The 20,699-nt window shown below is 36.1% G+C and overlaps 1 protein-coding gene across 1 annotated transcript in view; it reads left to right on the forward strand.

Annotated features, from left to right (window-relative positions):
- The window catches only part of CYP20A1 (cytochrome P450 family 20 subfamily A member 1), a 63,564-nt gene that overhangs the window by 13,021 nt on the left and 29,844 nt on the right, over positions 1-20,699 (forward strand). Inside the window, exons 5-7 of the mRNA XM_077747617.1 lie at positions 13,923-14,090; positions 16,257-16,335; positions 20,382-20,497. Of these exons, the coding sequence (XP_077603743.1) occupies positions 13,923-14,090; positions 16,257-16,335; positions 20,382-20,497 (363 nt within the window). The remainder of the gene's footprint in view (positions 1-13,922; positions 14,091-16,256; positions 16,336-20,381; positions 20,498-20,699) is intronic.

Consider the following 20,699-nt stretch of genomic DNA (forward strand, 5'->3'; position numbering starts at 1 on the left):
CTGAGCTGGCAGTCAGCACAGAGCCCGACGCGGGGCCCCAACCCACGAACCGCAAGATCATGACCTAAGCGGAAGTCGGAGTCTTAACCGACTAAGCCACCCAGGCGCCCCTTAAATTGATTTTCTTATCTTTCTCCCTTCTTAGATTGTGTTTTCCATCTCCTTTTTCCTAATCTGTGTGCTTCAGACGAAGTTATTTATTTTGTTGTATGTTTGATGTAGCTCCTTGGAAATAGAATGATTTTATAGTGTGAAGATTAAGCTTGGGCAAGAAGCTTTGAATCTTGCTTCCTGCCATTTAGTATCTGCATGATTGTGTGTTACTTGGCCTTTCTGAGCTTTCATTTCTTTAGCTTTATAACATCTATGTCACAAATTTGCTGTGACGATTATGTGAAATAATGATTTAAAGTTCCTAACAACAGGTTTTAGGACACAGTAACTACTCAAGAAATAACTCTCTCTCTCTCTTTTTTTTTTTTTTTGCTTTAGAAGTAGATTTTCTTTATTTTCTGAGGGGTGGGAGACAGGAAGAGAGAGAATCTTAAGTGGTCTCCACACCCAGTATGGAGCCTGATGCAGGGCTTCATCTCACAAACACTGTGAGATCATGACCTGAGCTACAATCAAGAGTCACATGCTTAACTGACTGAGCCACCCAGGTGCCCCCACATTGGTCAGTTTTATTTTCTTTACCTTCTCATCTTCTATTACTTTGTTCATTCCTCCTGAAAATGTTCTTAAATGCACATTATAAGCCTTTCTGTAACATTTTTGAGGTATAGAATACCTGATAGTTATGTTAAGAGGATGCATAATTGACTCTTAACTACTTTTTAAAAATAACATTTAATAAGTGCTTAATGGCATTTTTTCCTTATCAGAGTTTTATTTGAAACTAATACTTCCTATTCAAGACTTGAGGCTGGCTTGCTGAGTTTACTGGGAAGCATTAATTAATACATTGAATCCTCTGCACAGTTTTCCTCCTAAAAACAGACCAAACAAAGCATTTAACCATAGCTGGATATTGATTAGTCTTTCTTCTTTCAGTTCCTATTTCTACTGGGTCAGGAGACTTGTATACCAAATCCCTACCCTCTCATTGTTATCATTTCTGTTTGGTGTGTCAAGATTCCGTATTGGCTGTGTTCACATCATGTTCTCAAGGCCTCTCAGGCTGTTCACTTGGGTTGTCATGGCTCTTCTGTCATCCCTCATTGTCCTCCCTGGAAGCCATTAGGTTGCATTTCTCTGAGCACTCACCAGTCAGAATCTTCCTTTCTATTCTGTTTAAATACCTAGCATTTGCCAGTAATCAACATCTTTTCGTATTTAATTGTATATCTCCAGGGAGTTTTGCGCATTTCTCCTTGCTTTGCTTTCAGTGATGATAGAAATATCTTTTTTTTTAGTAATATTTATTGTAAGCCTTAATTATTCTTTCTTCTGTCCTTCAAACTAAGTAATTCTAACTTTTAATTTTTTATCATAGGCTCTATTTCCCAAACTTTCTTTTTTGTTTTTTGTTTTGTACTCCAGATTTTTCTCCTCCTGCCTGATTAAAGGCAAATCAAGATGGAAAATTATTTCTCAAATTTCATGTTTTTGCCAATATAGTTTTAAGTTTTGGTTCATAGACTGGGTCCAAATGTGAGAAATGCATTTTGAGTTTATATTGTCAGTCTCATAGTACAAGCCAGTTGCTCAGCTTAAGCATTAATCAGAAATACCAGTTAAATGTTTACTTCGGAAGAACATGACTGTAGAGTGCGACTGTCAGAGCATCCTCCTTCTCCCTACTTTTCTTTGAGGGAATAGTGCTGTCACCAGAGTTATCACCGCAAAATAAATTATTTACTTCATATTGACATAATAATTTTTTTTGCCTTGTTTTTGTTTTTTTGTCCAGATCTGAGTTCCTTGTTCTGATTCTTCTCTAATCCTCTCAAACCTCATCCTTTGACTTCTGGTTCCTTCCTGTCCTGACCGTCTCTGCTCCAAGGATGTGTGCAAACCTCCGCTTTAATTCTGTGAGTGTAACTTTTCTATTCTGTGTGCTAAAACCCCATATTCTCCTGTCATTTTGGGAAAAATTCTGATTTAAAAAGTATTTCTGGATTTATAATTTAGGACTATTGTCCAGAATCTTCCTAATTGACAGTGTAGTAATAGTTAATAGTGAAAACTGTTGAGTTTGTTGGTCTAATAGATTGTTTGAACTCATTTAGGCCTCAGAACAGCTTTATAAATACGTGTTGTTATGTACCCCTTTTTATAAGTAAGGAACCACAGAGTGGTTAAATTAACTAGTCCAGGGTCATAAATAGTAGGATCAGGATATCATCCCAGTCAGTCTGGAACATTGCTTCTCTCTAGCTTGGTTCTGCTACCCTGGGATGTAGTTTTGCTTAACTAGTTTCTTTTACCTTTTTTAAGATTGCAATCACAATAATAACCTAATGCAAGAGGTAACTTAAAGTCATTTGCTTCTCTGAAGTTCTAATAATTTCACAATAATTACATAAAAACTTTTCGTTTTTTCAAAATTTATTTATCTGTTTTGAGAGAGAGAGAGTGCGAGTGAGGGAGACAGAGAGTGGGAGAGAGAGAATCCCAAGCAGGCTCCATGCTGTTGGTGTGGAGCCTGATGCAGGGCTGCATCCCATGAACCATGAGATCATGACCTGAGCTGATCTTAAGAGTCAGAAACTCAACCGACTGAGCCACACAGGCGCCCCCTTCTGGATTTCATTTAAATGAAAGATGCCAGGATCCTCTTTTTTTTCTTAATGTTTCTTTATTTTTGAGAGACAGACAGAGCCCAAGTAGGGAAAGGGCAGAGAGAGAGAGAGAGAGAGAGAGAGAGGGAGACACAGAATCTGATGCAGGCTCCAAGCTCTCAAGGTGTCAGCACAGAGCCGGATGCGGTGTTTGAACCCACGAACTGTGAGATCATGACCTGAGCCAAAGTCCGTGCCCCACCCTGGATTTCATTTAAAAACTAGCTAGGGGTGCCTGGGTGACTCAGTTGGTTAAACATCTGACTTCAGGTCATGATCTCACGGTTCATGGGTTCGAGTCCCACGTAGGGCTCTGTGCTGACAGCTAGCTCAGAGCCTGAAGCCTGTTTCAGATTCTGTATCTCCCTCTGACCCTCCCCGTTCATGCTGTCTCTCTTTCAGAAATAAATAAAATATTTAAAAAATGAATAAAAAAAACTAGCTATGTACAAGATCTTTTACACATTGTTAGAACTATAAGCTCCAGGGACACCTGGGTGGCTGAGTTGGTTAAGTGCCCGCCTTCGGCTCAGGTCATGATCTCATGGTTCATGGGTTCGAGCCCCGTGTCTGGTTCCATGTTGACAGCTTGAGAGCATGGAGCCTGCTTCAGATTCTGTGTCTCCTCTCTCTGCCCCTCCCCACCTCTCACTTTTTCTCTCTCTCTCAAAAATAAAGAAACATTTAAAAAAAAAAATTTAAGAAATATAAGCTCCAAAAGAAAAATAGCTAAAGATGTGAACATGGAGTACATTGAAGAAAACATGTAAATGGCCTCTAAATATTTGAAGCTTGTCCAAACTCTACCAATAATTAACAAAGTAAGTTGATTAAAGCCATGCTGAGAGAATTTTTACCTGTTAGGCTGACAGGGTCTTTTTTTAAATGACAATACCTACTTTTATCAGAGGTGTGGGAAATGTGTACTTTGATATTGCTGATAAGAGTATAAATTGATAAGGGCTTTTTGCAGGGCAGCATGGCAATGTATATCAAAAGCTTAAAAAATGATTACTACTTAACTCAGCAATTTCGTATCTAAGGGAAGCCAAATGGAAATAGATATGTGTACAAAGATTATTAATGAAGTGTTGTTTATTGAAGCAGAAATTGGAAGATACTTAAATGTCCAATAGTAGAGGGTTATTTAAATGATAGTGAATCCATACAGTGGATCAGAATAAAGACAATAAAAAGATGACAAAGATGTTTATTTATTAATATATGGGGATGATTTTAAGATGGTGTATTAGTTTGTTAGGGCTGGCATAAGAAAATCAAACTTGATGGCTTAAAAAACAGAAATATCTCACAACTATGGACGTTAGAAGTCCAAGATCAAGGTGTCAGCAGGGTTGATTCCTTCTGAAAACTTTGAGGGAGAATCTGTTCCATGCCTCTTCCTGGTTTTTGGTATTTTGCTGGCAGTCTTTGGTGTTCCTTGGCTTGTAAAATGTACCATTCCATTCTCTGCCTTCATGTTTATAAGGAGGCCTCCATGTATGTATCTTTCTTATATAAGGATGCAGTCATATTGTATTAAGGCCCATCCTAATGTGCTCATCTTAAACATCTGTAAAGAGCCTATTGCCAAAAAAGGTCACATTCACAGGTACTGCGGGTTAGGACTATAAGATTTTTGGGGGAGTATACAGTTCAACCCATAACAGAATGGTAGGTGAAAAAACTATGCTACTGGTACATTTTCCAAAATGTATCTATATGTATACCTGTATGCACATGTATAGATGGATACACATCCTATAGAAAAACATTATGAAAAGCTAGATACAAAAAATGTTGTAAGTAGTTCTCTCCATCTGGGTTAAATTTAGGGTGATTTAGATTAATTTCTGTATTTTCATTTATATTACTTTACTTTCCTTTTCATTGACCTATATTACTTTAAAATTCAAAAAAACTGACCTCAACAACTATCAAAGATAGTCTGAATATTTGGGTTTTCATTAGGAACAAAGCTTAATAATTCATTGAATAATTAAAACGAAAGCTCAGTTTATTCTACGAACAAAGTCTTTTGTTCATGGACTTTTTAGGACTGTATATTTGGTTTCCTTTATTCTCCCAGAAGCTGCTAATATGAAGGTATTGATTTGGGGAGAATTCTGTTCCTTGCTGGTTACTGCATTGTTCAGTATTTTTCATTAGAGTTGTTTTTTTTGTTTTTTTGTTTTTTTTTTTTAGTAAAAAACTGTTCTTAGTTAAAAGCCAGATTTTATGAAAGGAAAGATCTGATGATCAATGACTTTACTTTTAGTTATATTTACATATAGTTAGGACATATATTACTAGTAAGACAGACTTGAATATTTAAAGAAGTATCTAATAACTTTTGCGAGAGTTCTCTTGGTCTTGTCAGAAACATAACTTATTCTTTGTTGTAGATACAAGACAGTCATTTTGAAAAAGAAAGTTGGTGGGGCACCTGGGTGGCTTAGTCGGTTGAGCGTCCGACTTTTGCTTAGGTCATGATCTCGTGGTTCGTGGGTTCGAGCCCCGCGTCGGGCTCTGTGCTGACAGCCAGATCAGAGCCTAGAGCCTATTTCAGAGTCTGTATCTCCCTCTCTCTCTGACCCTCCCCTGCTCACGCTGTCTCTCTCTCTCTCTCTCTCTCCTAGAAATAAATAAATAAAAATATTAAAAAGAAAAAGAAAGTTGGTTATATTCACTAAATATTTATTGAGTATCTAAGATTTGGCAGACAGTACTAGGTACTAGGATTGATTACCAGTATAAAATCTGCCTATCTGCCCTCAAGAAGGTTTATGTCTAGTGGTTATCAAGTACTGGGTCTTTAAATAATATAGTGATGCTACATAAAAGCATTCCTTTTGTTAAATGTTGGAACCAGTCTCAAACTGGGTTTCTTTTTTTTTTTAATATTTTAACATTGTTTTATTTTTATGTTTACTTATTGCCCAATATGTTTACATATTTTTGAGAGAGAGACAGAGTGTGAGCCGGGGAGAGGCAGAGAGAGAGACACACAGAATGGGAAGCAGGCTTCAGGCTCAGAGCAGTCAGCACAGAGCCCAGTGTGGGGCTTGAACTCATGAACTATGAGATCACAACCTGAGCCGAAGTCAGATGCTCAAATGACTGAGCCACTTAGGCGCCCTCAAACTGAGTTTCTGACAGCAAACTTTTTACCATTTTCTATTTCTCTTACTCCTAAATCTACTCTTGGCCTACATCCTGACCCTTAATCTCAGAACCTTCTATTTTTGAAGTACTAGCAGTCTTCTGATTTTAGTTTCCCAAGAACATAGTTGATTACTCTAAGGGTATATTTCCTTACCTTTTTTTTACTTATATAAAGAGAGGCATAATGGTTGACAGCATGGACTCTTCATCATACTGCCAGGGTTGGAATAGGAATTATTTGATTTTTGTTGTATAGCTTTGGGCATGTTACTTTTTTGTGTGATAAATTTCCTCATTTGTAAAATTAGGATAATAATGGTTACCTGTCTCATAGTATTAAGGATTGAATGAATTCATACATTAGAAGATGCTTCCAAATAGTTTTCCAGAGTGTTTTTAACCAGTCTCAAAGCAGTGTATGAGAGTTCTCCTTTTTCTACATCTATCTGTTCCTTCATATTGGTAAATGTATAGAGGTTTCTTATTGTGATTTTAATTTGCATTTTCCTGATAGCTAATAAAATTGAACATTCTTTTCATTTGTTCACTTTGGTGTAGTGTTATTTAAAATCTTTTGACCATTTTTCTTTGGAGTTTTCTCTATTTTTAATTTTTAAGAGATTATAAAAATTTCCAAGTTTAAGAACTTTATTGGAAATATTAATCATCTTCCTCTGTGGCTTGGTTTTAGGTGCTCTTAACCTGTCTTTTGATGAACAGATACTAATTTTAGTGTAGTCAATATATTATTCTTTTGCCTTTATGGTTACTGCATTTTGTGTCCTATGTAAGAAATATTTTTTTTATTTCAAGTTTTTACTTAAAGTTTGGTTAGTTAACATAGTAATAAATCTTTATCCTAATGTTATGAAGATATTCATCTAAGTTTTGTTTTGAGACTTTTACTGTTTAATTTTCATACTTAGATCTATAATACATTTGGTGTTTATTATTGTGTAAAGAATGAGGAAGGGGGTTAACGTTCATATTTTTCTAGGCAGTTATCCAGTTGGTCCAGCATAACTTATTGAAAATATCACCCTTTTTCTATTGTGCTGTAATGTTACCTTTATCATAAACCAGGTGATTATATAGGTCACTTGATTTATATAAAGTTATCTTTACTTATTATGGAATCTTCTACTCCATGGACATGGAAGAGTACCCTTCCACTTATTTTGGTCTTTAGTTTTCCTAAATATAGGAAATATTTTTTCCTATAAATTTCCTAATATTTCCTATAAAAAAGGAAATATATATATATATATATTTACTTTTCAGTATAAAGGTCTTATACAGCTTTTATTAAAATTACTTCTAGATATTTAATGGGGCTTTGATGTTGTTGTAAATGGTACTGTTTTTAAATTTCATTTTTTGTTGTTTGCTGATATATACAATTGATTTTTGCATATTGACCTTGTAGTCATTAACCTTGCCAGATTTCCTTATTAACTCTAATGGTTTATCCTGGCATTTGAATAATGGACAGTTTTCTTTTCCATTTCTAATACCTTTTCTTTCTTTTCTTGTTTTCTTGACAAACATTCTGTTATATTTTTAATGTCTATAGGCTCTGTAGTACCTTCCCTCTCTTTTTCTTGATTAGTATTTCTAAAAGTCTTACTTTTTCTTAATTTTTTAAAGTTATTTATTTATTTATTTATGAGGGAGAAAGAGACAGCATAAGTAGGGAGGAGCAGACAGAGAGGGAGAGAATCCCAAGCAGGCTCCACACTGACAGCATAGAGCCCTGCATGGAGCTCACAGTCAGGAACTGTGAGATCATGACCTAAGTCAAAATCAAAGAGTTGGATGCTTAACTGACTGAGCCACTCAGGCACCCCTACAGGTCTTTATTATTGTGGATCCAATCAGGAGAGAGAAACCATACAATTATTTAAATAGGGAAAATTTAATATAAAGAATTATTAACTAGAGTAGGGGACTGCAGTAATGAGAGATTCACTCATCAGAAGTAAACAGAACTCTAAGGAATATAGGAATAGCAGGTATAAGGAGGAAACACCAATTCTAGGGCTGAGAAAGAGGGCCCATGCCCCCAGGACTGAGATCCAGACTCTTGTGTAAGGAGCACAGCTATGAATGGGAATTCTTGAAATCAGATTCTTTTTTTTTTTTTCTTTTTTTAAAAATTTATTCTCAGGTTAATTAACATACAGTGTAGTCTTGACTTCAGGAGATTCATTGCTTACATACAACACCCAGTGTTCATCCCAGCAAGTGCCCTCCTTAATACCCATGACACATTTTCCCCATCCCCATTAAACCTGTTCTCTGTATTTAAGAGTCCCTTATGGTTTGCCTCTATCTGTTTTTATCTTATTTTTCCTTCCCTTTCCCTGTGATCATCTGTTAAGTTTCTCAAATTCCACATATGAGTGAAATCATGTGATATCTTTCTCTGACTGACTTATTTAGCTTAGCATAAAACCTTCCAATTCACATTGTTGCAAATGGCAAGGTTTCATTCTTTGTGATCACTAAGTAATATTTCTGTGTGTGTGTGTGTGTGTGTGTAAATACTCTCAGTTTTTCCCCATTGAAGATGATATTAGATGTGGGTCTTTCATATATAGCTTTTATGATGTTTAAGTATGTTCCTTCTCTCCTGACTTCCTTGAGGGCTTTTATTAAGAAAGAATGCTGTATTTTGTCAAATGCTTTTTCTTCATTTACTGATAAGATCACATGGTTCTTATCCTTTCTTCTATTAACATGGTGTATGATGTTTGATTTGCAAATACTGAACCAGCCCTGCAGTCCAGGAATGAATCTCACTTGATCATGGTGAATAATTCTTTTAATGTACTGTTGAATTTGATTTGCTAGTATCTTGTTGAAAATTTTCGCTTCCATGTCCATCAAGGATATTGGCCAGTGGGGTCTTGTCTGCTTTTGGAATCAAGGTAGTGCTGGCTTCATAGAACAAGTCTGGAGGCTTTCCTTCTTTTTCTGTTTTTTTTTGGAACAGTGTGAAAAGAATGGCTATTAACTCTGCTTTAAATGTCTGGTAGATAGGGATGCCTTGGTGGCCCATTCAGTTGAGCATCTGACTTTGGCTCAGGTCATGATCTCAAAGTTCAAGAGTTTGAGCACCACGTTGAGCTCTGTGCTGACAGCTCAGGGCCTGCAGCCTGCTTCAGATTCTGTGTCTCCGCTCTCTCTGTCCCTCCCCCACTTGCACGCTCTCTCTCTCATGTGTGACCACTGAAGCATCTGTTCTGTTAGCTTAATGGTCAGGTGGTGTTGACAGATTTACCTTAAATACTTGACAAAAGAGAAAAAGAAGAAAAGTAAAAAAGAAAATATCTTTTGGGTCACTGGGGTGCCTCATTTGGTATAGTGTCAGACTCTTGATGTCATCTCAGGTCTTGATCTCAGGGTCATTTGTTCAAGCCTCAAGTTGCGCGTCACGCAGGGCATGAAGCCTACTTTTAAAAAAAGTACAAAAGGAGAAATAAAAACTCTTCTGATATTTGTAGATTGGCTTTGCATTTGGGCCCTCCATTAACACTTATTTAGGCCTTTTACAGATCTACCTTAGCTTTCACTTCCTACTTGTATGGAGCCACAGACTTGTCAGATGTGAAAGTTTAGTCTTCTCAGGCCTTCTCTGAGCATGTATCCTCCTCTTTGGCATGTGCATGGCTTTCTTAATTCCCTGGTATATGCAGAAGCTTTCAAAAGATCTTATTCCCATATTTATCTCTTCTCCTAACCTCTTCCTTCCCAAGCTTCATAGTCTGTTTTTTGCTTGCCCCAGATGTTTCTTGCTCCAACTGATGTGGTCAATATCTGTGCCCTTAAATGTTTTCAGCAGAAGCTACCCAAGAATGTGTCCTGGAAACACTGAGAGTGTTGAGTTATGCAAAACAAAGGGAAGCCTTTGCACCAGTCCTTGATGGGAGCTTCCAAGCAGGTTGAGACTCATAGCTGCTGTTCTTTTCGAATAATGTCTGTATTGCTTCACAGCACTCTGCACCAGGAATATGGACTGCTCTTGTCATAGTTGCTGCCTTTCTGTGGCTTGGAGATGGTAGGAAGGTTGTTTAAGGTGCCACAATGCTTACTTACCACAGAGTCCCAGCTTCTTTCTTCACCAAGCTTTCCCCTGGCTGTTTTAAGTTTTTGACTGTATTATAGAGTTTTTTGGAAGCTGATTATGACAGTTTTGGCCAGCTCATTACTTACTTTGGGGGAAGGAGAGAGTCTTGGGATTCCTTACCCTATTTTCAGTGACCATTTTGGTCACTGGTGGTGATAATGCTTTAATAACACTGCAAAAATGTCAGGTCTCTGTGTTGTCTGCAATGCTGTTGGCTTTTGGCTACCATGATACTACAGAGCTGGGGAGAGAAGGAAGATGGAAATAACCTTAAGTTAAAAGACATCACAGACCCCACTGTCCTCCCGAGGTTTAGTAGTTTTTGTTGAATAGATACTTCTCTGTGGGCACTTGGTTCTGGTTAATTGCCACCATGCTGAAATGGTTGATTCTCATTGTTTCACTGGTGTGCACGTGTTTGCATTGTTTTAGAGGAAGAACAATATCACCAAGGCCCTCACTCCACCATTCTGGAAGTCACTCTCTCCTGGAACATTTTGAAAGAGAATAATAATAGGACACATTATAAACATACAATAAATTTTCAGAGTTATGATAGTGGAATATGTGTCATCAACAAAATAGACAATGTCCAGGAAAAGTCCCAATTTCATATGTGAATTCAGTGTATAATGAATGAGTGGCATTTCAAATTAGTGGAGAAAAAAGACATGTACTTAATGGTTAAACAGAAGTGTAACCATTTGGAAAATTAAATGAAAAAATACGTAAATTGAATTCACTTGCAGTTTGTGAGTTTGAACCCTGATCAGGCTCTGCAGTGACAGTGCAGTGCCTCTATCGGATTCTCTCTCTCTGTTCTTATCTCTGCCTCTCCCATACTCTCACTCACTTGCGCACGCTCTCTCCCTCCCTCTCTCTTTCTCTCTCTCTCTCTCAAAATAAATAAACTTCATTAAAAATTTTTTAAAAATGTAAGGATGAAGGTAAAGGCTCAGCATTGACATGTCATACTTGGAATAAATTCAAACAATTTATTAGCTTAGCTCAACACTAAGATTGTAAATAATGAGGGTGTAGCTTTGTCACATGGCATTGGGCCTGATGACTTATGAAAAGGATTAGACATTTAGGAGTACATGGAATGATGAAGAAAGTAAGGTCTGGCACTTCAGTATCTGAGTGGGTGAACACTTAGCATGTAGTTGGGTTTCCCATTTCTGTGCATGAAGCTTAGATGGTTGCAAGTTACATAGTTTTCCTAGAATTGTTTTGAGACAAAAATCTCATGCATATTAAGGAAAACCTTGTTTTCTGAAAGAAAACTTTCATGTTTAGACAAAGGAAATCTTACTGGTTTATCTTATATCTATTCATATGTTTTATTTTGTCCACAAAACTTTTTAAAAATTTTTTTATGTTTATTTATTTTGAGAGAGAGAGCAGGCACGAGCAGGGGAGAGTCAGAGAGAGAGAGAGAAACCAAGCAGGCTCCAAGCTGTCAGCACAGATCCTGTGACATGGGGCTTGATTCCAAAAACTGTTAAGATCATGACCTGAACTGAAACCAAGAGCTGGACACTCAACTGACTGAGCCACCCAGGCATTCCATCTACAAGAAAGCTTTTTTACCCCCAATATTTAGCTTTTACCTTTGGAACTTTTGTAATTACCCATAAGTCAAACTTAATTAGCCCTTCCAGCTTTACTATTTCTAATAGCATCACTTAAATGTTTTGTTTCCAAAATCTTTTTTCACCTTTTATTCTTTTATTATTTAAAGTCTTTATTTTTGAGAGAGACAGAGAGACAGCACGAGTGGGGGAGGAGCAGACAGAGAGGGAGACACAGAATCTGAAGCAGGCACCAGGCTCTCAGCTGTCAGCACAGAGCCCAGTGTGGGGCTCAAACTCACAGACTGCAAGATTGTGACTTAAGCTGAATTCGGACATTTGACCAGTTGAGCCACCCAGGCACCCCTTTTTTTTACCTTTTAGTATGAAGTTATATAAACTTGAATAGTAACCAAAGAATTCTAAGTTTTTAAAGTAGCTGAGATTATTCTGTCCCTAACATAAAATTAATTTTTAAAAAATTTTAAGTTTTTATTTTGAAAGAGAGAAAAAACACATAAGCAGAGGAGGAGCAGAGAGAGAGGAGAGAGTGAGAATCCCAAGCAGGCTCTGCACTGACAGCAGTGAGCCCAATGCGAAGTTAGAACTCCTGCAGCATGAGATCATGACCTGAGCTGAAGTTGGACACTTAACCAACTGAGCCACCCAGGTGCCTCTGAAATTTTTTAATAATGTAGTTCTGTTTTAATCATTATCTTCCTGTTTTCTTCATCTTCACACATCTCAAGGAGATTTTTAAGGTATATTTGGGGCGGCTGGGTGGCTCAGTAAGTTGAGTGTTTGATCTTGATTTAGGTTCAGATTATGATCTCATGGTTTGTGGGTGTGAGCCCTGGGTTGGGTTCTGTGCTTACAGAGTGGAGCCTGCTTGGGATTCTCTCTTTCCCTCTCTCTCCACCCCTCCTCTGCTTTCATATGCATGTGTGCTTTCTCTCTGAAAATAAAATAAATTTTAAAAACATGTATTTGTTAATCTTGATACTATGGAATCATTAAAGCTTCCCTTCCCTTTCTCAAAAAAAAAAAAAAAGGTATCCAGATATGTCACTTTAAGTTGGTATAAATGTATGTAGTGCTAATCTTTTCATTTTAAACATTTATTCTGTTTCTCACATTTAGTTTTAATCCTTTATACTGTGTCAAAACTTTCATGAATTTCATGTGGGAAAGGAACTTAAATATATGTATATCACCTTACAAAACTGTTCTTGCATTATGTGTTGTGGTTATAATTATCCATATCACAGCAGCCATTCAGAGTTGGAGATGTCATCTACATTTAATGGTTGAGACATCTGAACCTTGGGAGAGTTAATTAAGCAAATTGCTCAAAGCCGCAATGCTTCTAAGTGATAGAGCCTGAAGTAACACCAAGATTTTTCTACTCCAAAGATTTTTATCTGTTTACTACCCATTGTTTTTATTCCACAAGGGATTTGATAAATATTTGTTGAATGAAGGAATGACAGAGACTATGAGAAGTTTCTGTCACTGGAGCATGTCTAAGGTTTTACATATTCATATATTTATTATTTACTGTATCACAGGCACTCTATGATGAGCCTTTACTATTTTTAGAGACTAATATTAGTTTTTTCTTTCTATAATTTTTTTGTTTTTTATCATTTTCATCCAGGTTAGTTAGCACTTGGTGCAACAATGATTTCAGGAGTAGATTCCTAAAGTCCCTTGCTCATTTAGCCCATCCACCCTCCCACAATCCCTCCAGCAACTCCTCTCTTTGTTCTCTGTATTTAAGAGTCTCTCTTATTTTGTCCCCCTCTTTGTTTTTGTATTATTTTTGCTTCCCTTCCCTTATGTTCATCTGTTTTGTATCTTAAGGTCCTCATATGAGTGAAGTCATATATTTGTCTTTCTCTGACTGACAAATTTCGCTTAGCATAATACCCTCTAGTTCCATCCATGTAGTTGCAAATGAGACTAAGATATTAGTTTCTCATTTCCGTTAGGTTTAAGGTTTTTCTGGCTCTTGAACTTATAATTTATATTTTCTCTTTTTATTATTGTGGTGGTGGTTTTGTTTTGCAAATCAACCCTTTGACAGAATCTGAACCTGAACCGTTGAAGATATAATTACAGGTGGAGCCAGTGTTGTCTGACAGTTGAAATAAACACACGAGTGTTTACTTTGATTACAGAGCTGCACTGTAATATAATCTGCTTGCTGAATTTTTCTAAGATTTAGAAAGAAGAAATAGTAAATCATTGTGGTTTTCTGTTCTCTTTCAGCTCTCGGAAGAATTATTAGATAAATGGCTCTCCTACCCAGAGTCCCAGCATGTACCCCTCTGCCAGCATATGCTTGGTTTTGCTATGAAGTCTGTTACACAGATGGTAATGGGTAATACATTTGAAAATGACCAGGAAGTCATTCGCTTCCAGAAGAATCATGGCACAGTAAGTCTAGGGCCAAATTTAAAATTATTCTTTCAATCAAATTGGATTGTTGAATAATGTAGACTTTGCCTCTCAAAAAAAAGGTGTCAGATCCTATAGTATAGAATTTCCTTGTTTTGGGCTCAGTCAACAATGCAAGCAAAGATAATTGTATGTTTCAAAATGTAAAAATTACTTTTTTTCAGCAGTTACTTTTTGAAGTGTAAAAAGTGGATGGCTAAAGAAATTTCCTTCTAATACTTAGGAAGTATGTTATAAAATGATACTGAATTCTAGAATAAAGAGAAAAACTTTAATAGAACTAGATTATGTCCCATATAGAAAGAAATTAAAGCCAGCAGAGCATTCAAATGAAATGAATATGATTTGAGGAAAGACTAATTCAGTCTAAAAATGATTTACTGTTTTTTTTCTAGATTCGCCTATAGAATTTATTTCATTTTCTATTTTTATCAATTTCAGCATTCATGTATTTAACCCCAATGTTAAATTAATTTATTCAATTCAAATCGTATTAGGTCATTGGCTACATTTTGGGTCTCTGAGAAATTATTCCTTATTATATTCAAATCTGTAAAAACATTTTGATTAAATAATTGGGATAATGTATTTAAAACAAAAATCACTAGGAACTGTGGCTTAATTCCCTGTTATTTAATATACTTTCCCCCATTAAAATGGTTTAATTTTTATGTCTGATGATTTAAAAATATATGTTTCTTCGGGTGCCTGGGTGGCTCAGTTGGGTGAGCATCCAACTTTTGATTTCAGCTCAGGTCATGACCTAAGGTCATGGGATCGAGCCCCACATTGGGCTCCATATTGAGCTTGGAGCATGTTTAGGTTTCTCTCTCTCTCTCTCTGTCTCTACCCCCCTCCCGCTCCCTCTCCCTCTCCCTCCCCCTCTCTCTCCCTCCCTCTACTCCTCTTTCTCACTTGCACTTGCTTTCTCTCTCTCCCAAAAAGAAAAATATTTGTATAAACATATATGTATACATATACACACACATTTCTTATCAAACATTCACATATTTAGGAATGTAAAAATAAAAGTGGAAAAATCACTCTAAATTCCACTTCCTGGAGTAAGCTAGTTTGTGTGCCCAGGCGAAATAAGTTGGTTAAGGAATTCCTAAAATGTCTTCATATTTTAATGAAGAACCAATTTTTGACTCAGTTATTTTTGTCTGATTTTTTTCATATTGACAAGACCGCATTTTTTAAAAGAGATCTCCACTGTTGTTTCTAGGATGACCTGTTATTTCTAGGATGTTTTTATGCTAGTATTTTATTTTCCTTCCTTTTTCATTCTTTCCTTATAACTTCAAAATAGAAATAATCTCAAACTTACAGAAAAGTTGCAACTAGTGTAAGGAATTCCCATATATCTTTTACCCAGGTTCACCAGCTGTTTGCATTTTGCCCCATTTGCTTTTGTCATTCATTACCCACCTCTTTGGAACCATTACTGTAACCATTTGAGGAAAAAGTGGACATTTTGCCTTTTTTCCCCTATATACTTCAGTCTGTATTTCCTAAACACAAGGACATTCTCTTATATAGCAACAACATAGTTTTCAAACTTGGGAAATTGAACATTCATACAATATTGTTCTCCACAGCCCATATTCAAATTTCCTTACTTTCAGTAGTCAGACCTCTTTAATGTGAAATAGTTCCTCACCTTTGTTTTTTGACGTTGACATTTTTTATTTTATTTTATTTTTTTAAATATTTATTTATTTATTTTTGAGAGAGAGAATGAGTGCAGTCAAGGGAAGGGCAGAGAGACAGAGACAGAGAATCCCTAACTGGCTCCAGACAAGCATAGAGTCCAGCTCAGGGCTCAAACCCATGAACTGTGAGATCATGACCTGAACCGAAATCAAGAGTCAGTTGTTTAACCAACGGAGACACTCAGGAGCCCCAAGGAACTTTGACTTTCTAATTATAATTAGTTTTAAAGTACCTTGACTAAAATTATTAAAATATATTTGAACAGTATCTTCAGAAACTCTGGAGTGAATGATTAGCCCACTTAAAAGTGAGAGCTTAATTATCAGATCTGTTGGTAGGATAGGAGTTCCTCAATTATTAGCTTAGATTGCTTGTCATTCTTTAGAAAATGTACTTTATTAGATAATAGGTATGTTTACCTATTTTCAGGTTTGGTCTGAAATTGGAAAAGGATTTTTAGATGGATCACTTGATAAAAGTATAACTCGGAAAAAGCAATATGAAGATGGTAAGTTTTACTCTTCTTAAATTATAGTAAGAACAAAAGGCTATGTGCCCCAGTTTTAATCAGGTTATCTCTGAATCATGAGATCATAGGTCATTTATATTTTCTTTATGTTTTTCTCCTGTTTCCTTTATTAAAGGTTTTTCTTGAACATAAGAGAGGAAAAAGCAGTGAATCAATAAATGAAGCTTTAGTACTCAGTGTAGAATGAGGCATAGCATATAGGAAAATGTAAGGGTACAGTCCTGGGAAAGCAATTTGATAATACATATTAAAGTCATAAATAATAAAGTCATAAAATAAAGTCATAAAAAAATTTTCTTCTTTCTAAAAGAAGAAAAATCATGAATATTTTTTTGTAAGGCTATTTCTGAAAGTAGAAAATCAGAAGCAATTTAGATGTCCAACAATGTAGGAATTATTAAGGAAGTAATACCAACTTAAATATTAAATATTGTATAGATTTATGTAAGAAATGTAGCCGTGTAAAAAGTCTTGCCATTTATAACACTGAGTAAAATTATTTTCAAAATTGTTGGGCATTGGTTATAACCTAATAAAATTTACACAGAAAAATAACAATTTTAATTTAAAATGCCTCCACAAAATGATTCTCCCTTTTTTTGGTTCTGTATTTTCTGTCAGTTATTTAATGACTGTAATACTTTAATACCTTTATTTTCAGCTGCTTCAGTTCCTTTTTTGAAAGTAGGGTAAATTAAAATACATGGGCTGTATTGAAATAATGGATTATTTTCCATTTTATATAATAGTGTTGCTTTCCAGTATTCTCTTCCTTCTTTCTTTTATTTCTAAAGATTTTATTTTTTAAGCAATCTCTACACCCAGCATGGGGCTCAAACTTGTAACCCTGAAATCAAGAGTCCCACACTCCACTGACTTGGCCAGCTATGTGTCCCTCTTTCTTCATTCTTTCAACAAGTGTTTATTGAGGCCTGGATGTGCTAAGCATTATTTTGTGTGTAGGAGAAAAAAATCCCTGCCCTCATGGGCCTTACCACTCTAGTGATTCCCTTGATGTCCAACATAGGCCCCCAAAAGCCAATTTAACGGACACATTTTCTACACTCTGGTTTTCAGTACCATTGTGATTACCTTGATGAATGCATTAGGATTAATACCCTTGAATAAAGTATTTCACAAATATTGGTTCAACATATACAAAGTGAAAATAATTCATATTCTTTGATTCTGAATAAAAGTAGATTGTCTAACATATGTTCCTTGGGTTGTAACATTGACATAAATAAAATTTGAGCTTTTATTGAAAATGAGTCTGTGTTGGCATTTATGTGACTTGGATCTCATGGCTGGATCAGTGCATCCTTTGTATAAGTGAGTAATTTCCAACCTGATCTGTACATTAAAATCACTTCTGGAACTTAAAATAAAAAAACTGAACCCTACCCTAAGCCAGTTTAGTTGGAGTCTGATAGAGAGGCGCCCTGGGCATTAGATATTTTTATGAAAGATTTCCGGATTATTCTGATGTACCTGTAGGTTTGAGAATGTACAGAAATAGTTCCCAAACTTTGCTATACATTGAATCTTTTAAAAAATATAGTGGTGGTGGGGGTTGGGGATCCTGGCTGGCTCAGTCAGCAGAGAATGTGGCTTTTGATCTCGAGGTCATGGGTTCGAGCCCCATGCTGTGTGTAGACGTTACTAAAAACAAACAAACGAAAAACTATTAAAAAATAATAAATAAATAGTGAAGCCAGACTTCCATTCCTAAACATTCAGATTTAATTGATATGAGGTGTGACTTGTACTTTACGATTTTTTAGGAAAAGCTTCCTAGGTGATTCTTATCTGTAGCAAAGTTGGGAACCATTGCAGTACAGTGTTAATAATTTCTCATTTTAATCACTAATGTGTTACATTCGTGCCATTCTGTAACTATTAACTGAGTATCTGTAATATTCTGGTACGATTTTGGTGCTGGGGAGATGTCCATCAACAGAACAAACAATTCCTGTCTAGTGGCACCACATTCTAGTGGGAAGAGGCTGGCAATAATTTTAAATAAGTAAAAGGAATAGTGTGTTAAAAGATGAAAAGTGCTATGGAATTAAATCAAGAGGGGGGATAGGGCATATCAGGGATGAGGAGGTTGTAGTTTTGAATAGGATGAATTATTAGGAAAGGCTCACTAAGATTAGGTGACTTCGGAGCTAACACTTCCAAGAGATAAGGAAACCAGTCAATGCAGATCATGTGAATGTCTCCATGTCCAAAGGAAGGAGATTCCATGTAGAGGGAAAGTAATTGCAAAGTCCTCAAGGTAGGATTCTGGTTTATTTGGTGTACAGGGAACTTTCTGGCTGGAGGGAAGACAGAAGAGGAATAAAAGGGGATGAGGCCAGAAAGACTGGGGGAGAGGGACAGGTTTTGTAAGACTAGGTTGTTACTGTGAGATATTAGGATTTTATTTTTACTATTTTTTAATGCTTATTTATTTTGGGAGAAAAAGAGATTAAGTATAAGTGTGTGTGGGAGGGGCAGAGAGAGGGAGAAAGAGAATCCCAACCAGGCTCCTCGCTGTCAGCACAGAGCCTAATGTGGGGCTCAGTCCCATGAACCATGAGATGATGACCTGAGCTGAAATTAAGAGTCAGACGCTTAACCAACTGAACCACCTAGGCGAACCCAAAGATTTTATTTTTAAGTGATTTCTACATCCAACGTGGGACTTGAACTTATAACCCTAAAATCAAGAGTTGGACGCTCTACCAACTAAGCCAGCCAAGCATCCCAATCTGAGTTATGTTTTTAAAGGGTCATTCTGGCTGCTGTGATAGATTATAGGCATCTAGAGCAGAAGCAGGGAGACTAATTCAGGGACTATTTCAATGAACCAGGTAAGAGAAATAATGTGGATTGGACTAGGTGGCAGGCAACAGCAAATATACAATTTTTAAAAAAAAGAGTAAGGGAGAATAATTCTGTATTTTGTAGAACACCAACATTAACTGACACTTTAGTTGTGTGGTATAAGAGAGGAGACACCAAGGTTTTAGGCCTGAATAGTTGGAGAATGAAGTTGTTAGGGAGAGGGGGCAGACTGTAGGAAGATCAAGTTTTGGTGGGGAGAAATCAAGAGTTCATCTGTGTATATGTTATGTATAATATGCTTCAGACATCTAAATGGAGAGGCTAATAAGTTGGTTGTTAGATATAGGAGTATGGGTTCAGGAGAAAGAGTTTGTGACTAGAAACATAAATTTGGAGTGTTCAGTCCATAGATTGTATTTAAAGCCTTAAGACTAGTGACCATAAAGGTAAAAAATGTAAATAGAAAAAGAGGTCTAAAAACCGAGTCCTTACCTTGGACATTATATCATTAAGAAAATCAAGAGAAGAAATCAACAAAAGGAAACAATGAGCAGGCAGCAAAGTAGAGTAAGTATGGAGTACAGGAGAGCATTGGAATCCTGAGATCCAAATGAAAATCTTATACCTGGAGACTATGTGATCAACATCATCAAATCCTGTGATGGGTCAAGTAAGATGGAGACTGAGCAGTGACCTCTGGATAATTTTGACTGTTGGATATCAGTTATTTATTCTGTATCTTTCTGGTTTCAGCAATCTACTTTTCTAATTATTTCACATCTGTTTCTGTCCCCAAATGCCTGATATTGGGAGAGGAATGGAGTTAAAAGGATAGAATTTAGCAGCAAAGTAGATAATATCATGAAATAGGTTTATGTATGTGGGCCTCCCAGGTGCTGGCATTAGTTCTGTTTCTTGATGTAGGTGGTGATATTATGGGTGTTTGCTTTATAATTATTCCTTACATTGTACCTATATGGTTTATACAGCTTTTTATATGTAAAATTTAGCAAAAAAGAAGGACGAGAAAGTTCATGAATTTAAACATAAATTAGCTTTTTAAAAACTGTTAGTTACACCTCTTTTACTTTTGAAAGCTTTGTTCTGCACATAGCAACATTATACAAAACTATTAAAAAATGTTCAGTCTTTTCAAATGTTATATTCTCAATTTTTTTGATTTCTTTTCTAAGCTCTTATGCAACTGGAATCTATCTTAAAGAAAATCATAAAAGAACGAAAAGGAAAGAACTTCAGTCAGCATATTTTCATTGACTCCTTAGTACAAGGGAACCTTAATGACCAGCAGGTGATGTAATTGTTAAATGTTTATCAAACAAATGATAATCACACATGTATAGTTTGCTTTTTATTCACTTTAACCCAGATTCCCTCCTAAAATTCAGTGGCTTCTCTTTTATCGTGCATCATCCATAAATAGTACAGGTATTTAGTTTCGTGTTAGTAAGTACAGGTATTTAGATCTTTGAATCAGCTGTATATTAAATAAT

Source organism: Crocuta crocuta, unplaced genomic scaffold, assembly GCF_008692635.1.
Source record: "Crocuta crocuta isolate KB4526 unplaced genomic scaffold, BGI_CrCroc_1.0 scaffold159, whole genome shotgun sequence".
In the NCBI taxonomy this organism is placed as follows: domain Eukaryota; kingdom Metazoa; phylum Chordata; class Mammalia; order Carnivora; family Hyaenidae; genus Crocuta; species Crocuta crocuta.